Source organism: Crocodylus siamensis, chromosome 8 (assembly GCF_052110815.1).
Source record: "Crocodylus siamensis isolate JL-2025a chromosome 8, ASM5211081v1, whole genome shotgun sequence".
In the NCBI taxonomy this organism is placed as follows: Eukaryota; Metazoa; Chordata; order Crocodylia; family Crocodylidae; genus Crocodylus; species Crocodylus siamensis.
In genome coordinates this window covers 53,208,378-53,229,988 of record NC_143402.1, presented here as the reverse complement: position 1 = coordinate 53,229,988, position 21,611 = coordinate 53,208,378, and the positions used below count along the sequence as shown (strand labels likewise).

General features: G+C 56.6%; 3 protein-coding genes and 3 non-coding genes across 7 annotated transcripts; 3 read left to right on the top strand and 3 right to left on the bottom strand.

The window, feature by feature from the left end:
• Positions 1 to 26: 26 nt before the first annotated feature.
• On the bottom strand, positions 27 to 4,655 carry IMP4 (IMP U3 small nucleolar ribonucleoprotein 4). Of its 2 annotated transcripts, none has more exons than XM_090058969.1 (9): positions 4,516 to 4,655; positions 4,296 to 4,404; positions 4,063 to 4,146; positions 3,775 to 3,884; positions 3,271 to 3,403; positions 2,355 to 2,509; positions 2,071 to 2,165; positions 787 to 860; positions 27 to 696 (listed from the first exon to the last, which is right to left on the bottom strand). In XM_090058969.1, the coding sequence occupies exons 1-9, from the start codon at positions 4,516 to 4,518 to the stop codon at positions 584 to 586; spliced, it is 876 nt and encodes a 291-aa protein (XP_089915095.1). In that variant the 5' UTR covers positions 4,519 to 4,655; the 3' UTR covers positions 27 to 583. The 2 variants fall into 2 exon arrangements, with proteins under 2 accessions (XP_089915095.1, XP_089915096.1); XM_090058970.1 differs by having other exon boundaries at positions 2,355 to 2,470.
• Positions 4,656 to 5,039: 384 nt separating this feature from the next.
• On the top strand, positions 5,040 to 8,574 carry VMA22 (vacuolar ATPase assembly factor VMA22). The gene is made up of 5 exons (XM_090058972.1): positions 5,040 to 5,204; positions 5,288 to 5,391; positions 5,477 to 5,583; positions 5,687 to 5,839; positions 6,439 to 8,574. Exons 1-5 carry the CDS (start codon positions 5,040 to 5,042, stop codon positions 6,534 to 6,536), a joined length of 627 nt encoding a protein of 208 aa, XP_089915098.1. The 3' UTR covers positions 6,537 to 8,574.
• Positions 8,575 to 14,770: 6,196 nt separating this feature from the next.
• TRNAE-UUC (transfer RNA glutamic acid (anticodon UUC)) lies at positions 14,771 to 14,842 on the top strand. Its single transcript has one exon. It is a non-coding gene; the product is annotated as a tRNA-Glu (tRNA).
• Positions 14,843 to 15,382: 540 nt separating this feature from the next.
• Positions 15,383 to 15,454, bottom strand: TRNAE-UUC (transfer RNA glutamic acid (anticodon UUC)). The gene has a single exon. It is a non-coding gene; the product is annotated as a tRNA-Glu (tRNA).
• A 409-nt stretch (positions 15,455 to 15,863) lies between these two features.
• Positions 15,864 to 15,935, bottom strand: TRNAE-UUC (transfer RNA glutamic acid (anticodon UUC)). Its single transcript has one exon. It is a non-coding gene; the product is annotated as a tRNA-Glu (tRNA).
• A 1,575-nt stretch (positions 15,936 to 17,510) lies between these two features.
• On the top strand, positions 17,511 to 20,974 carry LOC149858561 (adiponectin receptor protein 2-like). Its single transcript, XM_090061553.1, has 5 exons — positions 17,511 to 17,837; positions 19,112 to 19,292; positions 19,673 to 19,860; positions 20,534 to 20,709; positions 20,846 to 20,974. Exons 1-5 carry the CDS (start codon positions 17,597 to 17,599, stop codon positions 20,972 to 20,974), a joined length of 915 nt encoding a protein of 304 aa, XP_089917679.1. The 5' UTR covers positions 17,511 to 17,596.
• Positions 20,975 to 21,611: the final 637 nt, after the last annotated feature.

Genomic DNA, 21,611 nt, shown 5'->3' with positions numbered 1-21,611 from the left:
GCCTGGCTTCAAGAACAGAGTGGAGCTGCAGGGACCAAAAGGAGCCATTTATTGTACCAGGCACTGTGGAAATAAAGGACCAGATGTGCAGCTCTGAATCTCACCTGTGTCAATTGGGGTGGGAGGAACACAGATGTCTGGGAACCTAATCCAGGCCCCAGTAACTCCCACACCTGGCAAGGGACCCTGGCATCCAGAAGCCTGATCCCAGACCCCAAAAATATCCACACTGGATAGGGTACCCAGACATCCCTAGACCGGGAGACCCCCTATGCTAAGCAGGGGACCCAGGAACCTGTGACCCTGATCCGAGGCCCGGAGCCCCTCCACACTGGGCAGGAAACCCAGATCTCAGAATACCCCACACCAGGCAGGGAACTCAGGCATCCAAAAGCCTGATCCTAAAGCCAGAGCCCCCCACACCGGGCAGGGAACCCCAGCATCCAGGCTCCGAATTGTGGATCCAGAACTACCACCACTAGGAAGGAATCCTGGTGTCCGCTCCCGGACCGAGCCCCACCATGGGACAGCAGACCCAGGCGTCCAGCAGTCCCCTGGCAGGAGAGAACCTAGGCATCTGGGCCTAGGAAACACTAAGCAGGTGGCGCTTGGGGGCAGTGCGGGTGTAGGGGTGCCAGCGCCACTCCACGTCAGCCACTGCCTCCTGGTCCAGCGGCCCCAGCTTGATCATATACACTACGGAGAGAAGGGTAAATCAGGGGGGACCCCCACAGTCTGGAACCACCCCGAGCCAGGGGAAGGAATCCAGGTGGGCGCAGGGCTTACGCTTCATTTCAAACCGGGGCCCAATCTCAGTGAGCTCGATGTTGTGCTGGTCCAGCTTCTTGTACACATGATGCCTAAACATGGGGGAGGGAGGCAGGGTTGAGAATCTGGGCTCCCAGTCCCCCTGCTCTCACACTAAGCCCCCACTCCCCTTCCACAAGAAGCCAGGCATTCAGGCTCACAGTCCCCCCAGTCTCACCCCCTAGCAAGCCCAGGCTCCTTTCTACACCTGCAGAGTACTGCATTGCTCCCATTGCCAGCTGCATCCCCACCCCTTCTGCCCCAGTTGGCTGCATCTAAGGCTCTCTAGAGCAGCATTTCCCAACAGGTCTGTCATGGCATTTTGGGCTGGAGCTACACCCCCTCCCTGCTGCCGGTGTGGATACAAACAGACAAGGAGCATGGCTCCAGCACAAAATGCCATCCAGCTAGCCACGCACGGCCCCCTGCCACCCAATTAGCATCTGGCTGGCCACGGGCACACACCCCCCATGTCCAGCATACCAGAGTGCTTTTTTATTTAGGTAAGTATGCTGTGAGGCAAAAAAGGGTGGGAAATGCTGCTTTAATGTTATACCCAGCCATTCCCCAGCTGCTCTTTCTCAGACCTGGCTGTCTCTTGAGGGCCTCCCCCCCCATTTGCTGTTATACTTACCTATTCTATCCCAGAGCTGTCTGCATCTTACTCCCTCTCTAGAGCATTATACTTGGTAGTTCCCCACCCCAGAGCTGGCTGCTCCTCAGCACCAGGAACACCAGGTGCTGTTATACTTGGCTGTTCCACCCCAGAGCTAGCCACATCCTCACACTATACCCAGCTACCCCACCCCAGAACTGACTCCATCTCGGGCTTCCTCATGAGGTGTCAGTCAACCATTCCCCAACTGTTCCCCATAAGAGCTTGCTGTATCTCAGTCTCTTTCTATGGTGTTATACTTGGCTGTTCCGCACCCCAGACCTAGCTGCATCCTAGTGTTATACTCAGCTAATGCCAGCTAACCACTCCCCCAGAGCTGGCTGCATCTCAGCACTCACTGTGTGATGTTATACTTGGCTGTTCCCTAGTCATTTCATTCCACAGCTGGCAGCAGCTCAGCCTCTCTCTAGCATTATGCTCAGCTGTTTTCTAGGCACCCCAGCCCAGACGTGGCCATATCTCAGCTTTCTCCGTACAGTGTTATACTCAGCCATTCTTACAGGTTGCATCCTGGAGCTAGCCACATCCCAGCTCCCTTTCCCCATTACACTTGGCCGTTCCCAGCTGCCTCCCACAGTTACACCCACCGGAAAGAGATGTAGTCATCCTGGTTGGCAAAGGTGACCACGCGCTTGCTGTCCTCTTTGGGCACTGGGAACAAGTACTTGAGGATGCTTGTCACCTGAGAGGGGACGGGAAGGACAGAGTGGGGGAATGACTCAGATATGGCTGCCTGCCCCCCAACCCCCACAGAGGCTGCATCCCACCACAAATCCCATCCCAAACCCAAGCTCTGCCCCTTCAGCTCAAGCCCCTTCCCTTCTCTTTCCTTCAGCCACACCCATTCCTCAGAAGCTCCACCCAAACTCACACGCTGGCCCAGGCGAGAGGTGAGGCCATGGAAGATGAGGTGAGGGGTAGCTTGGGGCGCTGGGCCGATCCCAGGTATGTCATGGCGCATCACTATGTTGGCCAGTGTAAAGTAGGCTGTAGGGCCCAGTGGCAGATGCGACACAATCAGCCCATCTGGGGGCAGAGCCAGGGGGTGGGGGTGGCATCAGCAGGGAGGGAGGGGTGGGATCTTGCCAGCAGACCATATCCTCCCAGCATGCACTGCTTCCTACCTACAGCCCCCTCCCAACAGGCACTGTTCCCCATTAGCCCTGGCTACATCCTTGGCTCCACCCCCTTCCTAGCCTGCCCCACTAGGCTCTGCCCACCATCCCTTCCCAACATGGACTGATCTGGCAAGGGGTGACAGTGTAGTGCATCTGGGGATGGAGCTAGAGTAGGTCAGTGGGTCCTTGCCAGCAAGCCCAATCCCTCCCAACAGGCACTGCCCCCTCTCATCACCCCCTCAGCAGACATTGCTCTGTGCCAACCCTTGCAATCCTTGGCTCCACCCCCTTCTCAGCATGCACCACTAGGCTCTGCCCACCAGCCCTTCCCAACCTGCATGTGGGAAAAGCATCTCACAGCATGCCCTAGGGCCAGGGGCAGGAGGCGGTCCAGGAGGATGGGGCTTGGCCAAGAGGGGCATGGTAGAGACAGAAGAGGTGTAGCCAAGAAGACAGGGCAGGACCAGAGGGAGAAGGGACATGGCCAGAGCCAGGAGGGCCAGAGCACAGCCAGCAGGCAAAGGGTGTGTGGCCAAGCCTATGGCTAAGGGGGCAGGGCCAGGACAATGGGTGGGGCCAGAAGGGGCATGACCAAGCCAATGTCCAGGGAAGCAAGATATAGCTAGGAGAGCAGGAACATGGTGGGGGACAGAAGGGGCAAGGTCTCACCAGGGACACCACGGTGCTCATGAAGCAGCAGCAGGTCAGTGAGGCCATTGGCACGGCAGGCGTGGAGCAGCATCCCCAGCTCTGCCCGGCCCCGGTTCATCCGCTGTGCTCCCGGGAACACCAGCTTCAGCTCCTGCAGAGGGGGAAGGATTATCCTTAAACCCCACCCCGTACTGCCCAAGCCTCACCCCGCCTCTAGCTCCCAGGACCACCACGGCTACAGACCTGCCCCCTCCCTCTAGAGGGGCCTCCTGAAGCCGTCTCCAAAGCAGAAGCCCTGATTAGCCCAGCCAGCCCCAGGCCCTTATATAGGTGGGGTCCCTGTAACCTTTGCCAGGCTATAAGCCCTGCCCCTTCTGCCCCTGTCCCCAGAAGCACTCCCCCCATGGGAGCATCAACCCCACCCCTTCCATTTACAAACCATGCAGCTACTTGAAGCCCCATCCCCTCCCTGGGATAGGCCCCTCTAAACCCCACCCCCTCCACAGCACTCACCCCTCATACCTTCGCAAACATTTTCAGGCGTGCGCTGGGGTCCCGCGAGGTCGTCACCATAACGCGGGGGTCTTCAGCCCCTGCCCAGCGGTACTCGTCGTCCTCGGCCACCCACAGGCCTGGACAGCAGTCACGGGTTAGCCTCGCCCCTGGCCACACTCCCTCCCCTCGTACCTTCCCTACTGCTTGTCTGGTGCCCCCACCCTTCGCCCTTTAAGTCTAGGCCCGCTTAACTCCGCCCACCCACACTCGGGTTCGAGTCCCGGGGGGGCCAGGACCCCGCCCCCCTCCACTCACCGTCAGCGCCAGGCCCATCAAACTCGAGGGAGCGCTGCAGGGTCAGGGCCTCGCGGCGGAGCTCGGTGGGAAGGAGCCGGTTTTCTGCGGGGGGAGACAGGACGTCACGCGGGGCGGGGGACGCAGGTCGGAAGGGAAAGGTACCGGGAGCCAAGGCGGGTGCACTCCGGGCAGGGGGAAGGGGCACCAATATGGCGGGAGTGAGGGGTAGGGCGGGGCCGTGGGGGTGATACCGTCCAGCGCCGCCCGCAGCTGCCCCTTGCGTTCGGTGCTGGCCCGGACACGCTCCTCCTGTGCTCGGCGCTGCAGGTACTCGCGGCGCTGTCGGGCCTCGCGACGCAGCTGGGGAAGCAGAGAACCAGGCGGGTGTCACCCGTGGACTGGGGGAGACAGATCATCCCGCGGCCCTGCCCCCCCCCAGGTGCGACCCTACAATAATCAATAGCCCCTTACCATGGTGCTGACTTAGTCCCTCCGGCTCTCTTCCTCCACGTGGAAGCCCAACACCGCTGTCTCTGATTGGTCCCAAGAGCTCGATCAATCAGAGAGCAGAAGGCTACCTAGCGGCGCCTACAGCCAAGCAAGGCCGTGGCGTGCCCTGAACAAAGATGGCGGATAGAGATTGTGGATGATGGAGGGGATTCAGGGCAGCATGGTAAAGCGACAGGAGGCGGGAAGACGGAACAGACTGACGTGCCCGTCACAAGAATGGTGGCTTTTGCCCTCAGCTAAGTTGGCCACCAACATGGACCCAATTGGGCTTGTTTCACCCCTCCTGGCCCGCCCCACCCCCAAGAAGGCGGCAGTCGTTTCGAACCCGCCGAGAGCACCCGGCCAATGAGAACTGGCAGTGCTACTCGCTATGCGCCCTGATTGGTGAGGCCCCGCTAGAGCTGGCTCCTGGCTGGCTACAGCCGGGGAATACCCACCCTGACCTGAAGCAGGATGGATTTTCGGAATCCAGTCCGGGTGTGGGGATGATGTCGGAGGCGGCGGTGGAGGAAAGGCGATGCTCCTTGGTGCCGGGGCCCGATCCTGCCCCGGGGCTGCGGTGGGCGCTGGACGGGCTCGTGCTGGAGCTTCTGGACACCCTGGAGGCGCTTCGGGAGCGGCGGGAGGCGCTGAGCGGCCGCGTGGAGCAGGTGGGGCCGAGATCCCCTCTGCCCCTTCCGGTACCTCTTACTCCCGACCTGCCCTCCCTCTAACCCCTGTCTGTCCCCGCCAGGGCTGGTTCTCGCTGTCCAAGGCCCGGTTCTCCATGGGCTGCAAGTCGGTGTCGGCCCTGCAGTATGGAGCCCAGATGGAGCCACACGTTCGCGTGTGTGTCAGGTGGGTTGGGAGTGAGGGGCACCGGATGCCCGGGTTTCTGCCAGGGTGCTGCTCCCGTCCCCCTCAACGCCCTCTCCCTCCCTAGCGAGGGGCCGGATGGGTACTTCAACTTCCAGATCATTCGTGATGACTTGGGTAACCTCAAAGCGGTTGTGGAGGAGATTGGACACCAGGATCAGGAGGAGGTAACAGGTAATTGGGAGGGGGGTGAGGAGTGAGGAGCACCATGAGAGGTTGGGGGGGAGCTGTGAGTTGAGAGTGAGGGGCACTATGACCCTCTCATGCCCTTTCCCAGGGCTGCGGCACCGAGGGAGGCAGCCAGTGGGGGAGTCTGAGGCCCTCCAAAGGCCAGGGCCAGTGAAGGGGCCTGAGGGCCGTGACCCCCTCACCTGGTTCGGGATCCTGGTGCCTCAGAGCTTGCGGCAGGCACAGCGCAGCTTCCAGGAGGGTGAGTGACCATTCAGCCTCTCTTAGGACAGGTGAGAGAGCATTCAGCCTCTCTTAGGACAGGATTAAGCCCCTCTTCCCCTCTGTGGGGTCAGGCTGCCCCCCTGGCTTTTACCTTCTGACTCCTGACATTTGCCTTGAAGACGGGATCAGGCGCCCTGGCAGAGTCAGGGCTCCCTGGTCTCTGTACCACCTAGGGCAGGATTTGTCATCACCCAGAGTGGGTTCAGGACCCTCTCACACCTCTGAGGCAGGAAATTTCCCCCTGATCTTTACCCCAAGGGCAGTATTGGGCCTCCTTTTTCCTCCCCCACCCCAAGAGTCATGGCTGATCCCTCATCTTTGCCACCCCAACCTTTGGTCTGTCACCCCTGCCCCTGATCTCCACTACTGAGGACGGGATTGGGCCCCCTGCCTCCACCCCCCCACTCCCCTGAATACCACCACTGACCCTGACCTTTGCCTTCTAGTATTTGACTTATGCCCCTGAAGACGAGATGGAAACTGTACCCCGCCATACACACACCCACATGCACACACGATTAACCCAAATCCATGATCTTTCACTTTTACCGTTTGACCTTTTTGCTTAATCCCCAGGGCTGGCACTAGCAGGGGAGGTAGCAGCATTACAGAGCCGGGTGGAGGCGATACGGACCCAATATTGCACCCTGCTGAACCGGGCCCGTGTGGGCTGAGCCCTGCTTTCCCCTCCTTATTGTTGGGACAACTGCCCCTGGGGACAATAAATTATGAGCTCTGCACAGCCAGTGTCCCAGATACCTGGGTTCCTATGTGTATGCATTTTAGGGGAGCCCAGATGGCTGGTTTCTCTGTATGTGTTGCTGGGGAGGCTCAGATGCGTAGGTCTCTAGCATGTGTGTGTGGAAATGAGCTTTAACACCTGAGTCATGTTGTTGAGGGGGAGTCTTGGATGCCTTAGCTTCCTGTGTGTGTATAGAAAGGATCCTGGGTGCCTGGGTGTGTGTGTGTATGTGTATGTAGAGGGGGCAGTCCCAGATGCCTGGTTCTCTGTGTAGAGGGGCCTGGTGGGGGGAGGGGCATGGAGCAGAGAGGCCTGGGTGCATGTGTTCTCTGTGCATGGGGGTCCATGATGCCTGGGTTCCCTGTGTGTGTTGGGGGAGTGGGGTAAGGCCTGGGTGCCTGGTCAGTCTTATGTGGGGCACCCTGTATCTGTACTTACCTGGCAGGGGAGACACCATGATCACCCAGGCAGTTCTCCTACTGGTTGGGAAAAACCACAAATGTGGCAGGGGGTAATACCCTTACTGAGGTAATGCACTTTCATGTCGAGTGGGAAGATCTGGGCTATACGCCGACTTTATAGAAACAGGAGATTCCTCCCTATATTGTTCCTGCAACCGTACAGCTGAGGGCAAGCAAAACTCAAGGGTATCTGAACCCCAAGTCTCTGGGCTCGGGCCTGCACATAGGATGCCTACCAAAGGATTTGGAAGTATCTGAAGCCCCAGCTGGAGGGGCGGGGGTGCTTGCCGGTAGCAGGGCCACATTTGGTTCTTGAATGATTCACATGGATTTGGAATTGATTTGCCTGATTTGACTTGGGATATGGAAATTTTCCTTAAAAAAAGTCTGTTGGAGGGGGAAGCCAGACACCTACGTGATTGTCTCTATGTACAGGGGATCCTGGTGGGACCATAAAGCTACCTGTGCCTGCTCCTGCAAGGTGTGATGTATGGGGTGTTACACAGCCCTCAGCCTAGCCAGAAAACCACTTGCTTGTTAAAGCTGAGCAAAGCAGGTGCAGTTTTTGTCCCAGGAAAAAAACCTTGTCCTGGACAGTGGAAAAAAAGATGCTAGGAAGAGGAACAAAGCAATGAAAAAGATCTGCCAGACTGGGGGTGCTTATCAATTATGCAAATAACCTCAAAATGGCCAGTAGCCGTAGTGATAGTCATGGAGGGGGTAGAGAAATAACTATATGAGTCCAAAAGGCATAGAAAAAGTTGGAACTAAGGGATTGCTGGACAGCTAGATTATACCCCACAGGCTCCTGACACACATTACATTTACACACTTGACCAGTGAATGGTGTGAGATAAGTAGATTGGCCACATGAGCAAAGGAATTATCATACCATTCACTAGTGAATCACCCAATGCATTTAGGGCTGACATCAATGAAAATAAATCGTCACGCACTGAACTAGTCAGTCACGCAATAAGTGTAGATGGGCCAAACGTGCAAAGAAGTTCTTGCAATCAACTGGTCAAGCATACAATAAATGGAGACTGGCCACAAGCACCAAGTAATGACCACGTTATAAAAATCACCGTCCAGCTATGAAGAGAGCCAAGCAGGTACAAAGTTAATGCTTGAAAATATATCACAACTTTATGACTGGTTTCTAGCCAGCTTTCATTTGAATGTGTAGCAGGGCCCTGAATGTCTGAGTGAGACCCTGACCTGTCTGATCCACAGGGTAGGGGGCAAGACTCACTTGCAAGGTAACTAGTGCAGTTCTAGGTAGGGGAGTGTGCACTGTCTGCTGAATAAACTCATATGAGTGTAGGGGAAACTGCCTCTCTAGCATCCTGTCTCAACAACCCGCTGGTACCCCAAACCTTTGGACTGAGGTAATAGAAGGTTTTGGGGGGCACCATGGTGACCTGCACAACCAGACAGCTGTGAGTGTGTTGTTTAGTGTGTGTGTGCATGTGCGCACATGCATGTGTATAATAAAATACATGTGTATATAAAATGAGCGTGTATGTGTGTAAAGTGCATGTGCACATGTTGAGACATAAAATGAATAAGCATGCATTCGTGCATATACAACATTAGTGTGCGTGTCTATCAGATGGATAGATAGATGCATAGATAGATATCCAAAGCCATGGTACTATAGTTAGCTTACATTACATAACTCCTCTGGTGATCAGAGACTCATAGTATCATAGAGAAGTGGGGCTGGAAAGGACCTTCAAAGGTCACCTCTAGTCCAACCTGGTGCCTAAGGCAGGATCAGCCCTACCCAAACCATCCCAGACAAAGCCATTGTCTGAACTCTTTGTAAAACAACTGTCAGCCCTGACACAACACTGGACCTCGCACCCAAACCTGCCATGGGAAAAGCCAGACCACCATAGAAGCCAACATCCTGCTGATGTTAAAGATGTTTAATAAATGCTTCAGTTATTCCAGGCAGAGGCCATGCCCATGCTAGAAAGGCAGGCAAACCTACCTGGTCTGTATCAATCTGACCCGGAGGGGGGAGGGATGATTCCTTCCTTGCCCTAAATATGGCATCGGTCTGATCCTGACCAGAGGGGCAAGACCCTCCAGCCAGGCCCTTCCAGGGCTGAATCCCAGCAGAAGCACTGTTAACATTCCCAGCTTGGCTGCAGCCAACACCCAGTGCCTCTGAGAGGGGCTTAAAAACACCCTGACATAGCAGAAAGGGTGGGTGGGCAATCAGTAAAGCCCAGAAGCCTGGGAAATCCCCATAGCACAGCATGGATAACACTATGCCTAGATCATCCCCAGCCAGTGGCTGTCTCCTTGAACCCCTGCAGTGATGGTAACTCCATGCCTTCCCTAGGTGAATATTGTAATTCCCCTGCCTCCCTGCTCTAATAATGAAGAAGTTTTCCCCAAGATCCAGCTGAAATCTCTGCTGCCACATCAAGGCATGGGGCCACATCCTGCTCTCTGCAGCAAGAGGAAATGTGCTTTCTTTCCAGTGACGAGGGTTAACACACCTGGATGGATATTTAATCCCTAGGGAACTTGCCCCAGGGCCCTGAAGCAGGCCTCAGTTTACTACTTTACCATCCAGCATGCCCAGCTGGCACCATTCTTGCCTCTATCCTTCCCTATAGCCATACTCATAGTTTCATAGTTTCATAGTAGCTAGAGTCGGAAGGGACCTAGGTAGATCATCTAGTCCGACCCCCTGCCTTAGCAGGAAAGAGCACCGGGGTCAGATGACCCCGGCAAGGTGCTCATCTAACTTCCTTTTAAAAATCCCCAGGCTAGGAGCCTGCACCACTTCCCCTGGAAGCTGGTTCCAGGCCCTAGCCACCCTGACTGTGAAGTAGCGCCTCCTAATATCTAATCTAAACTTACCCTCCGCCAGTTTGTGACCGTTATTCCTGGTCACTCCTGGCAGCGCACGGGGGAACAGGGACTCCCCCAATACCTGCTGATCCCCCCTGACCAGTTTGTAGCAGGCCACAAGGTCCCCCCTTAGCCTTCTCTTGTGGAGGCTAAACAGGTTCAGGTCCCGTAGCCTATCCTCATAAGGCCTGCCCTGCTGACCCCTGATCATACGAGTGGCCCTCCTCTGAACCCTTTCCATATTGTCCACGTCCCTCTTGAAGTGTGGCGCCCAGAACTGGACGCAGCACTCCAGCTGCGGCCTGACCAGTGCCGCATAGAGGGGGAGGATCACCTCCCTGGACCTGCTCGAGATGCATCTGTGGATGCATGATAGGGTACGATTGGCCTTCTTGACTGCCTCCCCACACTGCCGGCCCATGTTCATCGTGGAGTCAATGACGACTCCAAGATCCTTTTCCGTCTCCGTGCTGGCAAGAGGAGAGTTCCCCAACCTGTAAGTGTGGTGCCGGTTCTTCCTCCCCATGTGCAACACCTTGCACTTATCAGTGTTAAACCCCATCCTATTCTCATCCGCCCACCGTTGCAACCTGTCAAGGTCAGCTTGTAGCCTATTGCACCCTTCTAGTGCACCCACATCCCCCCACATCTTAGTGTCATCAGCAAACTTGAACAGGGTGCTTTCTACCCCCTCATCCAAGTCACTGATGAAGATGTTGAACAGTGCAGGCCCGAGGACCGAGCCCTGCGGAACCCCACTGCCCACATCCTTCCAGGTCGAGAAGAACCCATCCACTACCACCCTCTGGGTGCGGCCCTCCAACCAGTTGGCGACCCATTTGACCGTGTGGGCATCGACACCACAGTCTCCCAGCTTTTTGATGAGGACAGGGTGAGAGACAGTGTCGAAAGCCTTCCGGAAGTCCAAAAAGACTACATCCACAGCAACCCCTGCGTCTAATGATTTGGTGACCTGATCGTAAAAGGCCACCAGGTTGGTCTGACAAGACCTGCCACTGATAAACCCATGTTGGTTGCCCCTGAGCATGCATTCCCCCGCAAGGCCCTCCTGGATGTGTGCCAGGATAATTTTTTCAAAGAGCTTACCCGGGATTGAGGTCAGACTAACTGGCCTGTAATTTCCCGGGTCCTCTTTTTTTCCCTTTTTGAAGATAGGGACCACATTGGCCCTCTTCCAGTCCTCCGGCACCTCGCCAGAGCACCACGAGTGCTCATAGAGCCGTGCCAGGGGTCCCGCAATGACCTCAGCCAGTTCCTGTAGAACCCTAGGGTGAAGATCGTCCGGACCAGCGGACTTGAACACGTCCAGCTTCTCCAGAAGTACCCTAACTAACTCCTCGCTAACCCTTGGCCCAGGCGTGTCTCTCTCGGGGCCCGAGGGGGGCCCAGCAGGGAGGTGGCTGAACTGGTCCCTACTTAGGAAGACAGAGGCAAAGAAATCGTTAAATATGTTAGCTTTGTCATCTGGCGTGATGACTAAGTTGCCCATCGTGTCCTGCAGGGGCCCCACATTACCCGGGACCCTCTTTTTACCCCCTATGTATTTGAAGAAGGACTTCTTATTGTCCTTAATCCGGGAAGCTAGTCCTATCTCCAACTCTGCCTTGGCCCTCCTGACTGCCCCCCTACATCCTCGGGCGACTATAACATAGTCCTTCTTGGCGATGACCCCATCTCTCCATTGGGTATATGCCTCCCTTTTAGCAAGGAGACATTCCCGGATGCTCTTAGTGAGCCATGGGGGTTTATGTGCCCTCCTGCTCCCTTTGACCCTTGTTGGGATTACCTCCCTTTGGGCATGGAGGATCGTCTCCTTAAGGAGCAACCACTCACCTTCGACATCTGATTCCCTTCCCCTCTGGGTCCTCAGCGCTTCCCCAACTATCCTCCTTAGCTTGTTGAAGTCAGCCCTCCTAAAGTCTAGGGCTGTTGCCTTGCTGCAGCCCTTTGCCACCTTACGCTGGATGGTGAATTCCAGCAAGCGATGATCACTGTTTCCCAGGTGGCCCATCACCCGCAGCCCCCTCACCAGGTCATCACCCGTGGCCAGCACTAGGTCCAACAAGGCGTCTCCCCTGGTGGGACTGTGCACCTCCTGGGTTAGATGGAGGTCCTGCAGTCCGGCTAAGAACCGACGTGAGCGATCAGACTTGGCTGACTGCTCCTCCCAGCAGATGTCTGGGAAGTTCAGGTCCCCCATGATGACCACATCCTTAGCCCTCACTGCCTCTGTAAGCTGACCTAAGAATTCCAGGTCGAGCTCTTCTCCCTGGTTGGGAGGTCTATAGTAGACTCCCACCGTTAAGTCTCTCTCCCCTGGACTGCCTTTTACTCTAACCCAGAGCACCTCATGGCATCACTCTGTCCTCATTTTCCTACCTGTATAATCTGCTGCTGCCTTGGCATTAGCCCAAGGGGGACACTAGCACTTCTGCTATATGTTACATACATTATACAACTGACAGACTTATTGCATGATTCATGTAGACAGGCCTCACATGAAATGGAGTTCTCAGGCAATGAACTATCCAGTCATGCAATAAGTGTAGGCTGGCCATGCATCCAAAGTGATGATCATGCCATAATAATGGGCACCCAGCTACAAAGTTAGTGCTTGACAATGAGTAGCAACTCTATAGCTGGTTTGTACCCAGCTTTAATTTGAACATCTGGCAGGGTCCTGGCTGTTGACATGTGCCTGGGCCCGTTTGTTCTGGCCCAGCTTCACCATCTCAGCTTTGCATCAGACTCAGCCTGCCTGTTTCACCCACACTGGGCTCTGGCCCTTGACCTCAGCCCATCTAGGTTGTTACACTTAGGATGTTGGCGGGGGTGGGGCTTTTGTTTTATCTGGAAAGGGGCAAGAGACAACAAAGCAAGTTCCTCTGAATTACCACTGGTTTACTGGGATGTTATTATCTTTCAGGAAACATGAGCAAAAGCAGCTGCGTCCAATAGAGAATACACAGACATATTCACTGCCAGGTGGCAGGTCTCAGCCCCTCAGACTCCAGCTTCCTGGTTTCATAGTTTCATAGTACTTAGAGTCGGAAGGGACCTAAATGCATCATCAGGTCTGACCCCCTGCCCCGGGCAGGAACGAGTACCGGGGTCATAACACCCCAGCGAAATATCTGTCCAGCCTCTTCTTGAAGACCCCCAAGGTAGGAGAGGGCACCACCTCACATTCCACAACCTGGTAGCCCTAACCGTAAGGTAATGTCTCCTTATATCCAGCCTGAACCTTCTCTCTAACAATTTGTGGCTGTTATTCCTAGTAATCTTCGGTGGTGCCCAGGGGAACAGTCTCCCCCAATTCCCACTGGTCTCCGCTAGTGAGTTTGTAAGCAGCCACCAGATCCTCTCTCAGCCTTCTCTTGTAGAGGCAATAGATTCAGGCCCTTCAGCCTCTCTTCTTAGCGCCTGACCTGCTGCCCCTTGACTGTGTGAGTGGCCCTCCTTTGGACCCGCTCAATGCTAGCCACATTTGCTTCCACTATTTGTACACCTCCTTTTTTTGAGGCAAGTTGCAGGCTCCCACCCCTCTGCGTTGGTGTGGGGGAAGATTGACACAGCACAGGTTCAAATCTCTGTATTCCCACCCATTTCTCTAAGACAACGATCCCTTGGCCAGTTAGTCAGGGACACAGATGACCCGTGACCATTGCTTTTTCCTGGGGTCGCTCCTACAGCCCCACCCCTTGGTCCAACTAGAAAAGAAATGGAACAACTGCTTCTAACTAAACCCCCCAAAGCTCTCTGGGTCATCATCCTGCTGCCCAAGCCCCATCCTCACTCAGTGGCTCTCTTAGCCCCTGGGCTACCAGGATTGGCTTGGGCTTCTCTTCCAGCCAGGTGTGCTTCTGCTGGCACAGGTATATCCTCTCGGCTTAATGCACAGTCTATTGCTTCTTTCTCTGGCCAAGCTTCAGTTGCTCCCTTGCTGCTTTCCCAGGGCTCTGACCTGACCTAGTGTCTCATTGCTTGGCTGCTAACTGCAAAAAGGCATTTGTAATATTGGTCCTTGACTGCCTTCTCCCTACAGCTGGCCCAAGTTCAGGTTTATCTGGTCCAGGTTCAGCTGGTCTGCCACCTGGGGACATATTGGTGCTTTCTCTTCAAACTAACAGGAACCCCTGTTTCCCTGATACAGCTAGTGTGTCATTATGAATGTATGTTACCCACTGTGTGTGTGTGTGTGTAACATACATTTGTAACAGTGTGAATAGTGATTACATTTGCTCTAAGCTTTAAGCAATCAGATCAGTGCATGTGTGTACACATGGACACATTAATACACATGAGAATGATGCACATGTTAATATAGCCATGTCTATTAGCCTCTAATTACTATTTTATACAGGTATGACATTCATATATTATAGAGCTATGTGTAGATATACTGCCATTATATATGTGTGTGTATACACACACGCATACACATCTGTCTATATCTACATGCATGATAAAATAATAACATGGCTATATTGCATCTGAGATACAGCACTACAGCATATAACTGTATATTAGAATGTTATAACTGATTATTTTAAAGACCATGAATGATATAACAATGTGAAGTAACATATTATATACACCATGTTTGTATCTAGAGAGAGAGAGCAAGAGAGTGAGCATTCAAGCTATCTATACCTCAGTGTCTGTGTGAGAGAGAGAGAGAGGACTACAAATAGGATTACTTATTCCAATGCACAACCTACACTCTCCTGACTCTACTCCCTTGCCCTGTGAGCAGAAACCAGGCCTTCGCATTCACAAGACAACAGCCGGCAAGGTTTTGCTTGTCTTTTCCCACATGGTCTAGCGGTTAGGATTCCTGGTTTTCACCCAGGCGGCCCGGGTTCGACTCCCGGTGTGGGAATAATTTCTTTTTTTGGTCCTGGTAAAAGGAAGAACCTCAGCTCTTTCTCCACTGACGGTGGGAGGGAGAACCTTGGGATCTGGGAGCCGAACCTCAACCCCCAGCCCATGGGGGAGGGGGGAGGCAAAGCCTGGCACCCCCACAGAGAGCCCCCTCCCTGCCCAGAGCTGGGGTGGGGGGGAACACAGGCATCCAGGCATCCAGACCCCAGCACCCATTCAGCACAGAGCAAAAGACCCCAGGTGTCCCGGCTTAGCTAAAATTCAAGCCCCACCCCAGCAGGAACAGAACCCAGAGCTGCCTGGGTGAAAACCTTGCAGTTACAGCACGGCTTCAGCTGGCTACTTGAGTGCTTCAGGAGGGGACAGAAGTCTGAGGAGGCGGAGAGCAGGTGGGACCTGCAAGAGCAGAGAAGAGATGCGACCAGGACCCGGAACCTCCGGTTTGTCTGCCAGTGCTGGATGCGGCATTGGTGGGGGGAGAGCAAGGGATTTCCGCTCCCTTTTCTTACCACCCCCCCAGGACTAAAAGATCCAGTTGTTCCCACACCGGGAGTCGAACCCGGGCCGCCTGGGTGAAAACCAGGAATCCTAACCGCTAGACCATGTGGGAGTAGCTGCCTGTGTTCTCTGTGCTGCTAACAGACGAAGGGGACAGGGTGCAATGCTTTTGGGCCTGGTACTCTCTGAGTCAAAATACCACAGGACAAACAGCTTCCTGGGTTCCCTGCAGGGAGGAGGGGGTTTCTAGAGGGGATAACTGACCACCTGGCTGTTTATGGGGGGACGCCTGGGCTCTCTGGGAGGAGGATGGGGTCTATAGTGGAGGCTGGGAAGGCCGGGTTCTTTGGGAAGGGGAAGCCCCAATGCCCTGGTTCTCTAGTAATGGAGGAGTGGAGGTTAGATTGGTGCAGGGGGGCAGGTGGATGACTGGGTCCTCTAGGAGGGAAGTGGGGGCTGCAGCAGTTAAAAAATTCAGGGCATGCTAGGATTTGTGTAGCCCACAGCAGGAAGAAAGAGCATTCCCACACCGGGAGTCGAACCCGGGCCGCCTGGGTGAAAACCAGGAATCCTAACCGCTAGACCATGTGGGAACTACTCTAATGTAACTGCTGGTACTGGCCCCTCTTTTGTCTCTCTTGGCCTGGATTGGAAATTATACCACCTGCCCTGTCCCCAAGGTCTTTTGTCCAGTTTTACTTTTGTGCCCTGCCCCCACAATATCATGAAGGACTGAGTTCTCACCCAGACTCATGAGTCCCCTCCCTAGCTGTATCCATCCACCCCCTTGCCTTCCCAGATTCCTGGGTCCCCTCCCTTGTCCCCAGCACAGTGTGTTCCTGACTCAGTTTCTGCACCACAGGCCAGGGCTGCGGCCTCATTCTATCCCTCACCCGTCGGCCTCAGGGCAGCTTCAGGATGAAGAACGCCTTTGGACCTCTCCATCCCCATTCTCTCCTTCTGGCCATTTCAGGTTGCCATGGAGGTGGATGGGGACGAATTAGAACCCGGCGCCCAAAGTCTTCTTGGAGGCCTCACCAGCAGTGGGGCGAAAGTCATCCAGCCCTGATGGGCAGACATTGGGGCCAATTAGGTGCAAGGGTGGGGCCTGGGTGATGCTACTGGGGCTATTGTGATGCCTGGGTTTTCTCTCCATGCTCTGGGAAGAGCTGGAGGTCCATGGGGCTAGAGGCACTTGGGAGGGGTGAGGGGGCTGAAGGGAAGTGGGGTGGTCTGAGAGGGTCCCTGGAGCATAAGGGCTGGGGATGGGGGGCTGGAGTCTCTGAGGAAGGTCCAGGGAGTATGGGGAGATGGGGATTCTGGGGGTCCCTGGGGAAGATCTGGTGGGTGGGCTCTGGGGTGTATGAAGGGGCTGGGAGATGGGGTGGGGGTCTATGGGGCTTGGGCTAGGCCCTGAGGTATGGAGGCTGGGATCTATGGGGGTTGGAGTTTTCTGGGTGTATGGGGGGCTGGGGTTTATGGGCCTTGGGGGGGGCCTGGATGAGGGGTTTTGGGGTGCAGAGGGCTGGGATCAGGGGCTGTGGGAAGTTGGGGGCTGAGCTGCGGTGTCTCCTGGGGCTGGGTTGAGATGCAGGGCCTGCTGGGAGACTCAGGTCAGAGGGGCTGGGGGGCCACCAAACTGTGCCCAGCTTTGGGGTGCAGCTGGTGTCTCCATCTCTCTAGTCCCTGGGTTCCCTCTTGCTCTGGGAGGGGACTAGTGGTGGGTAGGGGGAGTAGGTGGGGGTGGGAGCCAGACGCCTGGGTTCTCTGGGAATGGAGAGGGGGCCTGTAGTGTTAGAGGAGCCCAGATAACTGTGTTCCCTCCCCACGCTGCCGGTGCCCAGTGATGTCACAGTGAGACACTGTGATGTCAGCAGCCCTCTCTGCCCAGGCACCCTTTGCTGGCTAAGCAGAGAATAGTGCTGGACAGGAGGGAGGCCACACTCAGGGGCGGGCAGGGAATCAGGCCCACCCCCACCATGGGGCCCCCCGCCCAACAGGCCAATGTCACCAGCAATGAGGATGGGGGGCCCAGCAAGGCAAGGCACCAGACCCCTGGGTTCTCTGAGGGGGTCAGTGGGGGGCAGGGGGCTGAGAGCAGGGAAGCTAGGGGTACAGATGTCTGGGTTCTGCGGGTGGGGTTTGGAGTCTTGGGTGTTAGAGCAAGGGGCCCTGGCAGGCCAGACACCTTGGTTCTCTGGGAAGGGAATGGGGGCTAGGAGATAGAGCAGGCAGTGGGGAGGCTGGTGCCGATATGCCTGGGTTTGAGAGCAGAGTGGGTGGAAATCCAGATGCCTGGGTCCCTGACCCCACCTTGCCTTCACAGTGGGAGGGGAGCTGGCGGGTGCTGCCCCACGCCAGACTGCCTGTGTGGCTGCAGGACAATGAGTTCCTGGTGCATGGGCACCGCCCGCCCCTACCCTCAGTAGGCGCTTGCCTGCGCAGTGTCTTCCGCCTGCACACTGAGACAGCCAACATCTGGACACATCTGCTTGGTCAGCCGGGGCAGGGGTGTGGAGGGGTGTTACGCTGGTCCGGGGCTACTCATCCCATCCCAGAACTGCCTGCATCTCAACCTTCTCCTGTGCAGTTATACTTGGCCATTCCCCAGCCAGTTCCACCCCAGAGCTGGATGCATCTCTGCAGCCATTCTGCTCAGCCATTCTCACCCTGTTCTACCCCACAGCTGGCCGCATTTTGTCCTTCTCCAAGGGGTGTTATTCCCTTCTGTTTCACCACAGCGTTGGCCACATCTCAGCCCTCCCATGGAGGTGTTATACCCAGTACTTCCTTTGCTGCACCACCCAGAGCTGGCTGCATCTCAAGCCCTCACTGGGCCAGGTTATACTCAGCTGTTGTGGGCTCCTCTACCCCAGAATTGGCCACATCTCAGCTGTTCCACTCAGCCAGTCCCCGGCCACTGCACCCCAGAGTTTGATACATCTCAGCCTTCCCCAGGGGATGTTATATTTGCCTGTACCCATGCATTCCACCTCAGAGCTGGCCGCATCTCTGCAGACATTATACTCAGCCATTCTCACCCTGTTTCACTCCAGAGCTGGCCGCATCCCAGCCTCCCCGTGGAATGTTATATTCGGCCATCCTCAGCTACTCCATCCCAGAACTGGATGCAGCTCGCCTTCCTCCAAGTTCTCTCTCTATGGTGTTATACTCAGCCTTTCTCTGACAGTCCCACCCCCAGAATTGTCTGTATCTCAACCATCACTGGACAGTTACACTCAACTGTTGCTGGCTCCTCTACTCAGCCATTCCTCAGTCACCCCACGCTAGAGTAGGGTGCTTCCCAGATCCCCACGGGGCATTATATTTGGCTGTTCCTGGCTTCCCTGCCTGACACCTGGTTGCTTCTCAGCCTTTCCCTGTGGTGTTAAACTCAACCATTCCCCAGCTGCTCCACCCCAGAGCTGGCATCATCCCAGTCTCCCCCAGTGGTGTTATGAGTGACCATTGTTGGCTCCTCCACCCCACAACTAGCTGTATCTCAGCCAATACACTCAGCCATGCCCAGCTGCCCCACCCCAGGGCTGACCGCATCCCAACCTTCCCAGAGGCATTCCTCATGTGCACCATGCCAGAGCTACCAGCATCTTGGCCGTTACACTGAGCCATTCCCCAGATGTCCCACCCCAGAGCTGGCTGCATTCCAGTCTCCCTCAGCAGTGTTATACTTGCTGTTCCCCAGCTCCTCCTCCCCAGAGCTGCCTGCATCTCTGCCTTTATACTCAGCCATTCCCCACTGTGCCTGCAGGCTTCGTGCTGTTCGTGGTGCTGGGCCTGGGCTGGCTGGGGGGGGTCCCAGGTGCAGCCCCCCTACCTGAGCGCCTGGCCCTGACTGCCTTCTTCGTGGGTGCCCTGCTCTGTCTCGCCTTCTCTTGCCTCTTCCACACACTGCACTGCCACTCTGAGCGCCTGGCCCGGGCCTTCTCCAGGTACTGCCCACACACCAGGGTTGTTCCCAGGGCTGGGTGCCCAGATACCTGGGTCCTCTGGGCAGGGAGTAAGAGCTTAGGGGTTAGAGCAGGGCAGGGGGGAATTGAAGTCCAGATACCTGGGTTCTCTGGGAGCGGACAGGAGGGCATCAGGTGTGAGAGCAGGAGGGGCTGAGCACCAGGACACCTGGGTTCTTTGGGTAGGAAATGGGGCCCTGGGAGCCCGGATTCTTTTTGGAGGCTGGTGAGTGAGACCAGGGAGGAGGGGGTTGGGACCCCAGAAATCTGAAGCTGGGTGGAAGAGTGGGATCTGGCAGGTTGGGGGTAGAAGGGGTGCTCTCCCCAGATAGCTGGGTTCACATCCTCCCCTGCACCCCCAGGCTGGACTACTGGGGCATCACACTGCTGACGGTGGGCAGCCTAGTGCCGTGGCTGCACTACGCCTTTGAGTGTGCCCCGTGCCCTCGTCGCTTCTATCAGGGGCTGGTCTGTGCTCTGGGCCTGGCTGCCGCCCGCACTGCCCATGGGCCCTGCTTCTCCACGCCGCCCTACCGCGCAGTGCGAACTGGTGAGCCAGGACAGGGCCTGGGGGATGGGGTGGGGGTTGGGTGGGCCTGGACTTGCTGAATTGCGGTGGGGATCAGGGACTGTAGGCAGGCCCTAGATGGAGCTGGGGGCAGGGCCTGGTGAGGGGGTGGGGCCTGGTGAAGGGGGTAGGCCCTGGATGGGGTTGTGGGGTGGAGCCTGGTGGGGTGAGGTTTGGGGACGGGGCCTCAGCGGCCATGGGGCGGGGTCTGCAAGAGGCAGGGCCTGGATGGCCGGGGGGCCCTGGGGAGGGGCTGGAGCCTGTTAGGAGGAGCGGGGCCTAGGTGGGGCAGGCGGTGAAGCCTGAGGAGGCAGAGAGGCCCTTATAGGTCGGAAATGGAGGTGGGGCCTGGGTGGAACTGGAGGCAGGGCTTCATAGTCCTGGGGGCAGCAGTGGATGTGCAGGGAGCGGGGACCCAGGGGTTGGGGGCGGGGAACGGTAGGATGGGGCGAGGCCTGGATGGGGATGGGGGCGCGGCTGGTGGGCTGAGCAGGCCTGTGGGTGTGGTAGGGATTCAGGGGTGGGGCGGGGCCTAAAGGGATGGGGTGGCTCAATAGAACACGGCAAGCGGGAGGGCGGAGCCGATGCAAGGGGAGCAGGTAGGCGGAGCTAGTGGAACGCGGGGGCGAGGCCAGCACTGACCCCACCCCCCCAGGTGTGTTCGCGGCGCTGGGGTTGAGCGCGCTGGCGCCGGCGCTGCACGTGGCAGCGGCAGGGGGCTCGGCGCTTCTGGGCGGGCTGGTGGCGCCCGCGTTGCTCTACGCTTTGGGGGCTGCACTGTACGCGGCCCGCGTGCCCGAGCGCTTCTGCCCCGGCCGCTGCGACATTTGGGTGAGGCCCCTCCCCCCGGGCGCCTGGGTTCTTCATCCCGGGGGGCGCGGGAACCCGGGCACTTGACAGGGTTCCTGCCCCGGGGGGCGGGGCCTCCGGGGTGGGAGGGACCCTTTAACCCCGTCCCTGCCCCCAGTTCCACTCGCACCAGCTGTTCCACGTGCTCGTCGTGGCTGCCGCCGTGGCGCATCTGCGAGGCTTGTTCCACCTGCGCAGTCTCCGCGCCACGCCTGGGGGTACCTGCGCGCCAGACCCTGCCCGGTGATCACCCCTCCCAGCCCTGCCGACCAATGGTGGCGAGTAGACAGCTGCCGGGAGTCAGTAGTCCTGCGGGAGGCAGGGCCTCTCTTAAAGGGGCCGCCCCTCCCTGTGATTACGGACTTACTGGGGTGGGGGTGTTGTTAAAAGCGTTCTCGTTGAACCTCGCTGTCTAAGGTTCATTTTACACCCTCCACACCCAAGTGACTGACCCTTCAAGAGGCCGGTTTCCTGACCCACCCACCAATTCTTGGGGTCCTGGCCCTTTTGAGACCCGGTTTGAAATGACTCCCCACCCCTTGCCCCCCGAAGGGCCTGAAGGAAGTGAGGGGGGTCCTCTCTTGAAAAGCTTGCCCCCAACCCGGTCATTGTCTTTGGAAGACCTGGGCAGAGTGCACTAGTCTATAGCAGTGGTCTCCAAAGTCTGGTGTGCAAGACAATCCATTGGGGTGCAGGAAGAAAATACTAGAACTTCTATTTAGATGTATATTTATATAAATATACATATATTGGGGGTGCGTGCTCAAAAATGTTTTACTGATAGGGGAGTGCAATCAAAAAAGTTTGGAGACCACTGGTCTAATAGAAAGGACGTGTCCCCTTTAAGAGCTCAGTTTGAGGAGTTTAGAGCCTCGGTAACTACT